This window comes from Cyprinus carpio, chromosome B4, assembly GCF_018340385.1.
Source record: "Cyprinus carpio isolate SPL01 chromosome B4, ASM1834038v1, whole genome shotgun sequence".
Taxonomy (NCBI): domain Eukaryota; kingdom Metazoa; phylum Chordata; class Actinopteri; order Cypriniformes; family Cyprinidae; genus Cyprinus; species Cyprinus carpio.
Window position 1 is genome coordinate 35577820 of NC_056600.1, and position 11231 is coordinate 35589050.

At 37.1% G+C, this 11231-nt stretch overlaps 1 protein-coding gene across 1 annotated transcript in view; it reads left to right on the top strand.

Moving 5' to 3' along the window:
* Positions 1–5098: 5098 nt before the first annotated feature.
* The window catches only part of LOC122137249 (zinc finger BED domain-containing protein 4-like), a 7039-nt gene continuing 906 nt past the window's right edge, over positions 5099–11231 (top strand). The window contains exons 1-3 of the mRNA XM_042723019.1: positions 5099–5434; positions 8295–9071; positions 9122–9296. Coding sequence (XP_042578953.1) covers positions 5099–5434; positions 8295–9071; positions 9122–9296 — 1288 coding nt within the window. The remainder of the gene's footprint in view (positions 5435–8294; positions 9072–9121; positions 9297–11231) is intronic.

Here is an 11231-nt window from a genome sequence, read left to right on the forward strand (position 1 = left end):
TGTATTTGCTCACCATTAGTCTAGAAGAAAAAGTTAGTTCATATTGCTTAGCAACTGACGGATGATCAGGAGGCTTAAGCACGGCCACTGAATTAAACTTTTGACAAGATTATCTTGTTTAAACACCCTAGATTATATTATCATTTACTACATAACAATTATTTCGCTAATACACATATAAATATAGCCTACCGCTTTGTGGAAATTATTATCTCCATGCGCGATCGCGGTTGATTAAGTTATAGTCAAACAGCACTTTGTCAGTTGGCATTTCATGATTTAACGTTAGATTAAATTTAGATCATAAAATGCCAACTGACAAGTGCTGTTTAACTTTATGTAGTCTCGGAAAAAAAAGTTCATTCATATTGCTCAGCACCTGAATGGGTTGATGATCAGGAAGCCTCAAGCACGGCCACTGCATGACATTTTTGACAAGATTATCTCGTTTAAACACCCTAGATTATATAATCATTTAATTTACTACATAACCATTATTTAGTTAATACAAATCTAAATAAATGCAGCTCTGTGGAAATTATTTATAATCTCCACACGCGATCACGGTTGAGTAGCCCAATTTATAGTTTTGTGTAAATGCATAGATAAGTTACAGCACTTTGTCAGAAAGCATTTCATGATCTAGACCGACAAAACATAATAATTAATAACACTAGTTGGAAAATGCAATGATGTATGCTGTTTTGTTTGTTAATTTCCTGACAATGTTATATATTTCAGCTAATATTATTCAGGGAATTAGATTAAAATTACCCAGTGAATTATTCCTCACTCTTAAACCTATTAAATGGCACATAAACCTTCTAAAACTGTTTAAAATAAATTACATTTCTGCAAAGGTGATATAACTCCCCTGTCATTTATTTTCTCCATTTTAAAACATTAGACTTTTATTAAACATTTATTTTGCCTATTGTTAACATTGTTGTTGATAATGCTTATAAATCATATGTATAATTTAGATATAAATTATATAACGTTATATATTTTTTTATTGTAATTTGAAGATTTAATTTAACATGAAAAACTGCTAACTTTCAGCACTTTTTTTTAAGATGACTGAAAGGTGGAAAAATCAAAGTGAGGTATGGACTTACTTCACTAAGTAAGTCCGGCCTTGGCAGGAGTAGCCAAGGCCGGACTTACCATTGGGCTTGACTGGGCTCAAGCCCATGGGCCCCGCCCATTTACGTTAGATTTTTTCAATAATATGTCAGTCATTTAATTTTTCATTTAAAGTTTGTTGATTGGACTAGCATTGTTACCTGGTCCTGCCCTGCAATGAAAATTGTAATTTTATTAGCTAATTATTAAATGTCAGTCATCTTGAGGTTTGCTGATTGGTAATTGGCAGTTACGCAGCGCCTCGTTTACTGCCATTGAAAAAACCTGTCTGCATTAGACGGTGATGTAATGGCGGACAAACGGTATCAGAGTGGCGCGCTTAAAAGAAAATTAAAGAATGAAAGACAGCAACGCAAAAAGGAAGTTATCAGTAAAATGAAAAGGATTACTGGATTTTTTACACCCATGACACCACAGCTTGATGTGCAAGCGGAGAATCCAGGGGACAACAACCCAAACCCGTTGGAAGAAACGGTTGGAGACGATTTGAATTCACGAGCAGGGGAGCCCATCAATGAATCATCATCTCTTCAGTCAGAAACAGCGACCAAAACAATGTCCAACTACAGATTCTTTATCCACTGATCCTGCTCGCTGGGGTAAAATTGATGAAAGCGTGCGTGCTTATTGGGCGCGAAAAGGTCCGGAGTCCGTTCAAAATAAGGATGCTAATGTCAAGGCTTCTGAACGCCACTACAAACATCAGAAGAGACTGTTTTCTAAAACTCATTTCAAACGCAAGCATTTGAATGGTGAGTACTTGCCCAGAGAATGGTTGCTCTACTCACCATCCACCAGTTGTGTGTTTTGTTTTGCTTGCCGCCTTTTTGGCGAGGGTGACGGTCAATCCCTTTTTGAGTCTGGCTATAATGACTGGAAACATGCTACCAGACGCATTGCCGAGCACGAGAATAGTGACAGTCATAGAAAGGCTATGTTTAATTACATCAACAGAGCAGCAGCTGACGGAGTTATAGATTCTCAACTATTGCTAATGAGCAATAGAGTGCTTTCTGAAATCATTGCTGAAGTGAAAGTGACAAAGTACTTTTCCATTTGCATCGATTCAACTCCCGACATGACGCACATTGATCAGCTTACATTTATTATAAGGTATGTTTCACCCGAGGGCCTCGTAGAAGAGCGATTCTTAAAATTTCTCCCTATATCTAGCCACACAGGGAAGGCACTCTGTGATGCATTGCTCACAGTTTTACATGAGATGGACATAGATATTAGTAACTGCCGTGGACAGTGCTATGATAATGCCGCAAACATGGCAGGAGTGTACAACGGGCTGCAAGCTCACATCAAAGACATTAATCCACTAGTAGAATGGGTGCCGTGCGCCGCGCACACGCTTAATCTGGCTGGAGTTAATAGCGTGAACTGCTGCACAGAGACCGCCGATTTTTTAACTTCATTCAGACTTTGTTCAACTTCTGCTCGAAATCCACAGCTAGATGGAAGGTGGTAACTGCAGGATTGCAGCCTAATGAAAACCACCGCATTGAGACCCTAAAATCTCTCTCTGACACCAGGTGGGCTGCGCATGCACAGGCCACCAAGGCACTGTGCAGAAATTATGCCAATATTCAAGAGTCACTGATGAACATTGCAGAAGACAGCAAACAGAACCCGACAACACAAAATGATGCTTGGTCACTGCATAAAAAAATGAACAGACTTGAGACTGCTTTTCTTTGTGGAATTATGTTCTCCAACGCTTTCATGGGACAAGTGTTGCACTTCAAGCTGTAGACCTGGACCTGTGCAATGCTGTTGATTTGGTGAGGTCACTGCGGGAATATATTGTTGGTTTGAGAGATGAATTTGATTTGTTTGCAGACCAAGCAAAAGCGATGTCTCCCACCGTTTCAGAAACATACAAACAAGACACACAAAGACAAAGAAAACGCAAGACTCATGTGGGTGAGTCTGCAACCCCTGAGGTTCACTTATCAGGAAGAGAACGGTTCTCATCTGGTGTGTTTCTAGTTGTGATCGATAGGCTGCTGGCTGAGCTTGATCGCCGTTTTCAGTCCTATAATGACCTCAACAGCACTTTTGGTTTCCTGAACAACATATCTACCCTCTCTGCACAACATCTTCATAAAAAAAGCAGCAGATCTACAGAAGAGATACCACACTGACCTGGAAAATGAATTTTGCGAAGAAATCATCCAGTTCAAAGAATTAATGTGCCATGATGAGCCATCATCTGCTAGGGAACTTCTTTTGTGCATTAAAAAAAGAAAACTACAGACCATCTTCCCAAACGTGGATGTTGCTCTCAGACTTTACCTGACATTACCAGTCACAAATGCAAGTGGGGAGCGCAGTTTCTCCAAACTGAAACTAGTAAAAAATAGACTAAGATCCACAATTGTCCAGCAGAAATTAAATCATCTCACTCTGATGTCAATTGAGAGTGACCTTCTACGTAAGGTGGATTTTACTGATTTGATCAAAGACTTTGCTGCAAAGAAATCCAGAAGATGCCACTTCTAAATAGTACTATGTTAATATCTTTAAAATGAGCTGACATACATGAAGTCATAACCTGATTACCTTTCTCTCTCTTTCTCTACCTTGCCCTGTTGTTGTTTTAAATGATCAGCCTCTGGATTCTGTTGTTGATGTCTTGCTTTCTTAAGATATGATAGTGTACTATTTTTATTTTATTTTATCGACTGTACATTTCTAATTTGTGTGCATTGTTTAGATTTTTCACTACAACACTTACGTACTGCACGCACACGCACACACACAATTTATCTTGCACTTTGTTCAATGAGTTATTTTGCTATATTCTTGCAATTGAAGGCACTTCCTATATTAAAATTGCTATCTTATATTAGCCTACCACTAAATTTGAACAAAGTTAGGCATGTTCTATGAAGTTCTATTTATGTATTTTTGCTAGAGTACTAAAATTACATCTAATGATCTTTAAAATGCCATGGTAATGAGAAAATGCTTATTTAATTTTGTTATATATTATTCTCTAAGATTGTAATTTATGTGATGTAGTAGACATACTGTAGGTCAAAGTCAGCCTAACACTGCCTATATGTATACTGGAGATGTATATAATCTATACAATATGTCAGCACTTACCAAGAACATTTTTTTTTTAAAGATTTATACACTCATAGATTTAGCTATTTATATGTAATACAAATGATTTGTAATGATTGCAACCTTACAAGGTATTTGTTTGTTTTTCAATATGTTTTCCATGTAAATAAGTGTTTTATTCTCATTCTGACCAAGACATTTGTGCATTGCAATAAACACCATGATCACTTTGAACTTTTTTAATCATTATTTATTTATTAGAAAAACTTTTTCAATCATTGATCATATAAATAAATTATAACGGTCTTTTTTTTTAACATGTAACACTGTATACTGTACTAGTCACCTTTTGAAAGTAGCTTTGCACTTCAAATAACGATTGGATCGATTATATTGTTACGCCACCAGATGGCGACAAATGACTTAAAAAAAACCTTTGTCATTGAATCGTTCATTCAGGAGATTCGTTCAAAAATGCTGATTCATCTATGAAACAAGTGTATTTGATTGAGGAATTGAATCATTCATTCAAACCCAAGTTTTTTTTAATAAATGATTCAGATTAATTAAACATTTTTATAGATTTCAGCAATAAACATAAATTATGTTATTTTGTTTAGTTGTTTGTTCAGAATCGTGATCTCTATTTTTATTCTCAGTTTATCCAGAATTGTGAAGCTCTAATACATAGCTTGTGTATGTATCATTTTGTTCTATTTAAAGTAATGTATAGAAGGTAGGGCCCGAAAGTGACTCAAGCCCAGGGGCCCCCACCACCCTAAGTCCTGCCCTGGGAGTAGCAGTTTGCAAAGAATGCCAAATGAACGCAAGCATGGGGTCAAAATCTACAACAACAAAAAATACCTCCAACATGTGGAACCACTTAAAGATACATCACTCAACTATCTTTGAAGAGGCAAAGAAAAAAAGAGATGCTGAAGAGGCAAAGACATCCAGCCACATTCAAGCATCTCTTCCTATGATGTTTGAAAAGCAGACAAAGTGGAAGACGCCTGATGTCCGCTCAAAAACACTGGACAGGATGATTACAGAAATGATAGCTACAGACAATCAGCCTTTCACCATGGTTCAAAATAAAGGCTTCCAGAGACTCATGGCAACTGCAGAACCAAGATATACTCTGAAGAGTGAGAAGTTCTATCGCACAGAGATGTTCCCCAGTATTCACAACAGTATCGTTGAGAAGGTTAAAGCACTGCTTAAGCCTGATAACGCAGATTATAACTTGGCTTTTACTACAGACTGATGGTCCGCAGAGGTGCATAGTAACGAATTACATTTACTCGCATTACTGTAATTGAGTAGCTTTTTTGTGTACTTCTACTTTTTAAAGTAATTTTTAAAATCTGTAATTTTACTTTTACTTAAGTATATTTTGTTTGAAGTATTGTACTTTGCTACATTTTAAAACACACATTAATTACTGAGTAAAAAAAAATCCCTCGCTGGAGTGGAAACTACGTCAGTAAATAATGGGCAGGGGGCAAACTGGCGCTAAAATCACAAGAAAGATGCAGACGGACAAAACAGGCGTTAGTGGTGCAGACACCGCTGAAAACGAAACCCCGTCATATTCTGAAGTTGAACTCAAAGGAAATGAAGTGAACCTCTGGCCATATTTAAGCTGTATTATGCAGTGTAAGCTGTGCTTGCCTAGAGAGACCAAACTAGCAGCTTATAAAATCTCGACATCAACCCTTCGCAAGCATGTAGAGGTAAGCTAAATAACTGCATCGCTGCATTGGTGGTTAAAATGAAGCTTTGACATTTTAGCAAGAGGTTTTGCACAAATTAGCCAAAAAGACAGTGGTGCGGAGTGTGCGATATATATCGTCTGCGATAATATCATAATTGTTGTTTTAAAGATGTGCGCGCACATTTATAGTGCGTTCTTTCACTGTGTGATTCAGTCTGCTAAAATGCATTTAGAATGATCACAAAATTGAAGATATAGGGGCAGAAAATTTACATATTTATATCATTTCATATAGTAAATCAAAATCACACAAAGAATGCCGGCTTTTTCATGATTTTATATATATATATATATATATATATATTTTTTTTTTTTTTTTTTTTTTACAATAGGTCAGTAAACAAGTTAATTAAGAGACCTGCGTTTTAGACACCATATTGCCTGTTTTTGCTCTATTTTTACAACAAAAAATAATTCCAAACAGCCACCAAAGCACAGTTTTGCGTCTCTGAGCAACATGACAGTGTTTCGTTCCTGGATGAATCAACCATTGTATTGATTCGGTTCAATCGCAGTGACTCACTTATTAACAGTGATTTGCTGACACATACTGCCCATTTTAATTTCACATTTAAAGTATCTTTTGTAAATTTCTTATTTCATTTTCAATAATTAATTTCTTATAATTTCAAATGAGTATTCAACATTTTATGTCTTGTATATCAAAACATTATTCATGCATTTGTAACTGCAGGTTAAATGCATTCTTGGACTGCATTAAACAGTGTGTAAATACATCTAAATGCCACTTCTGATGAAGCTTCTGCATTTCGTCTGCATTGAAAAGATGAGTTTGTTGATACTGATTTGCCTGGTAACAGCCCAAGGGGGGTATTCCAGAAAGCAGGTTATGTGACATACCCGGGTATGTTTAAGAGTAAGTAAGTGGATAACCTCAACTTTCGGTTCCAAAAATGGAGGTAACTTTCAGGGTATGTTAGTAGTCATAGCAACTCACTCTCTGAACTTAACCTGCTCCGGAGCAGGTTATGTTCCAGGGTTAGTTCACTTCAGCGAGCCTTCAGTGGGCGTGACAGATAGCGCACAGCATTATATAATATTACAATATGTAATATAGCTTATTATATATATATATATATATAGATATATATATATATATATATATATATATATATATATATATATATAAATAATTTTTTTTTTTTTTTTTTTTTTTTTTGATATGTTAATGAGGAAGCACTAATATAAGTAATAAATAAGGTAACATTATTCTAATATGATTATTTCCTTTTATTGCCATATATAAGAGTTATCTGTATAAATTATAAAACACTATGACAAGGTAATGTTTAACTTATAAATATTTATTTATTTTATTTATTACATGTTATATTATCTCACACATGGATTTTCTATAATGTCTAAATTCATAATCAAAATACATATCTGATATGACTTAATATATAATTAGCATAAAACACAAAATATAATTCACATTCTCAAGGATTAAAGATTACATGGAAAAAAAATATCACGGTCATCAGTTAGGTGGCGATATGCACTAAGCCTGTAACCAACTAATGAACAAAAGAAGAAGAAAGAAACAGCTTGGCGCGCTTTTTCTTAGCGTCCGTTTCCATAGTGACTCGTCAATTCGTCGCTCTGTTGAGAATGTCTTGAGTCTCAACCAGGAACATACTCTGAGTTGAATGAACTTACTCCCGGACGCATTTTTGGAACCACATACCTCGAGTAAACAAGGTTTGGGGTTAATCAACCTAGAGTTCAGGGTTTAGTTCACGGTAAGTTAACCCTGCTTTCTGGAATACACTCCAAATGTCTTATTATTCTAAATAACTGATTCCTTTAATTAAAAACAACTAGTTTGAGATTAATAGGCCTATCCTAGGGGTGTCAAACTCAGTTCCTGGAGGGCCATAGCCCTGCAGAGTTTAGTTCTAACCCTGCTCCAGCACGCATATCATGTAGTTTTCAAATAAGCCTAAATGATTAGATTAGCTGGATCAAGTGTGTTTAATTAGGGTTATATCTAAACTGTGCAGGACTGTGGCCATCCAGGAACTGAGTTTGACACCCTTGGCCTGTCCCATTTTTGCTTCCCTCCCACTGTTAAAATGTAACTAAATAACTTTTACTCTGAGTCAATTTTTAAATGAGCTACGTTTTACTTTTACTTGAGTAGATTTTTAGACCGGTACTTTTACTTGTACTTAAGTAAAATTTCATTAATGTAATGGTACTTTTACTTGAGTAGAATATTTTTGTACTCTTTCCACCTCTGCTGGTCCGGTACAACTGAATCCCTAAGAGCTTGACATGCCATTTCATTGATGATCAGTGGATTCGCAGACAAGTAATTCTAAACACAAAAGCAATGATGGGATCACACACTGGAGAGTACATTAACGAGATGTTTTTGGGCATGCTGGAAGAATGGGACATTGACAAAGATAGAGTTGTTCTTGTTCTCAGGGACAGTGGTGCTAACATTGTTAAAGGTATGAGAATTGCTGAACTGCCTGACATGAGCTGCAATGCCCACATATTACAGCTAGTTGTCAATGACGGCCTCAACTCACAAAGAGCTGTCCAAAATATCCTGTCAGTGCTGAAAAGCTGTGCTACACATTTTAATCATTCAGTACTAGCTAAACAGCATTTAGCAGTGATCCAGCAGGATCTTGGGCTACCTGCACATTCCATCATTCAGGCTGTCCCGACCCGATGGAATTCCACCCTACACATGCTGGTCAGGATGCAAGAGCAGAGAAGAGCTATGAACATATATGCCAGTGAGCATAGTGGGTTCACTAGCCTGAGTGCTGATCAGTGGAGTATTTTCAGCAATCTTATTGAGACACTTTCTACAGTGGAGGAGGTCACTCTTGAGATGAGCCACTATGATAGTTCAGCATCATGCATCATCCCATCTGTCAAAGTTCTGAAGATGTTGCTTAGCAGTCAAGGTCCTCCTCTCATGGGATTTAAAACAATGAGACAGGAGATGCTGGAGAGTCTCACCCGACGGTTTTGCAAAAGTGGAGGAGGTGAAATGTGCAGTCCTTGCCTGTCTTCTGGATCCAAGGTACAAGGCACATGCCTTTTCATCTGACACCACACTGTTGAATGCAAAAGTTTGGCCTTGAGGAGGAGACAGAAACCTTAGAGCAAGACAACAACGCACAAGGTGATGGAACACAGTCAGATGATTCCAGCACAGTTTCAAAAAGGCCCTGTACAGAAGAAACCCAGAAGAAACTGATTGATGAGATGTATGATACTCTGCTTGGTGCTACTAGTTCTGAAGTTGGTGGGTCTAGCCTTGAAAGAGAGCTTCAGCAGTACCTTTCAGAATCAGTGATTGATAGGAGGATGGGCAAGCCACTTGAATGGTGGAAACAAAATCAGAAAAGGTTCCCCATTCTTGCTCGTCTGTCAAGAAAGTTCCTTTGCCCCCCACCGTCTTCGGTGCCCAGTGAACGAGTCTTCAGTGAAGTGAATCCTGACTGGAAATCCTCACAGATACCAGATACCAAGGAATATAATTGTGAGGATACTACCTTTTTAAGTATCTTTGACAGAAAAGGGAGATTTGAGATCGGTCCGTAGTTAACTAGTTCTTTGGGTCAAGTTGTGGTTTTTTAATGAGAGCAGTGTTAATTTCGTTGACTAAAAATTTTAGTCATAATATTCGTCAGCAACATTTTTTTCACCGATGACAATGAGACTATAACAAACAAACTCTTTTTGAATTACAAAAAATTTGACGTAAATATATTGACATTTTCGTCAATGAATAACACAAGACAAATATGTTACGGAGGGACGATTTGGGAAAGAAAAAAGAAATCTGCTGCTTGGTTCAGTGGTTAGATGCGTAGCCTACCTACATATGAACCAGCGGGACATGAGTTAGCATACACTTGCTGCACATCACAAAAAAATGTTAATAAATGTCAATGTGTGGGAGTAAGAGAAGAGCAGACATATGGGTAAATCTGACAATGCAAGAGAGAACTCAATTTGGTCCAGTATTCTGAGCGCAGACACTGAAACATACACACACAGAGAATGCGTCTCAGCGTGCGAATACTCTTATGCGTCACATGAACGGAGAATTACACACAAAATAAAGTTGAATTGTCCGTTCTGACGAGTATTCACGTAAACAAATTTGATTATGTCTTAAGTGAACGTAAGCAGTAGGGAGAACGTGTATCAGTACATTGCATCCATTGCAGCTGTGCATTCGGTTTTAAAGGCACAGCAGACTAATTTAGTTGCTATTGTCCAAGTCATTGATGTTAATCAAGCATCAAAAGAAAAACAGAAAATCACTCACTGCTCTTGACTGAAAAACTTTAGTAGCCCCTAAGATTAATCTAAATTTATTTTTAGAAATAAATCTTGAAAGAATAAAGAATATGGTAAACAAGTTGCTATAAAGAATGCATAATTAGGGGCCAAGCCCAAAGGGCTGTAGCCCCTATTGTATCTGTATGTTTTATTATTAGGGGCCAAGCCCGAAGGGCTGTAGCCCCTATTGTATCTGTATGTTTTATTATTATTATTATTAGGGGCCAAGCCCAAAGGGCTGTAGCCCCTATTGTATCTGTATGTTTTATTATTATTATTATTATTATTATTATTATTCTTGGCCAATGGGAGTCTATGGCAGCCCTATGAAGGGAACATGGGAAAATGATGAAATTTGGCACACTTGTAGAGATGGCCATTATTAGTGATCTGACCAACTTTGGGGTCTCTAGGCCCAACTCTATAGCGCCACCAGCAGTCCAAAATTTCAACATTCAAATGTTAATAACTCTTGAACCCCTAATTCTATGAAAATTTAACTTAGTACACCTGATCACTCTCTTCATGAAGATTATACTCAATACATTACATTAAGACTCCGCCCATTACAGTAGCGGCCATTTTGAAAAGTACAGTATTCAGTCTAAACGCTACTCCTCCTTCAAAATTGGTCCAATTCTTCTGAAATTTGGCTCACATGATCTTTGGACTGAGCCACACAGAAATGACTGAACAGATTTTTGATATTCATCTTTGTTCAAAAGTTATTAAATTGTGAATCTGATGAAGTCGACCTAAAACGGTTCAGATGCTGTATCTCGGCCAAACTTTGATCAATCGAAACCAAACTTGGTACAATTCATGTACACTATGATCTGAGGTTCCATGCCAAAGTTGGGAACAGCGCCACCTATGGGTGTTGAGATAC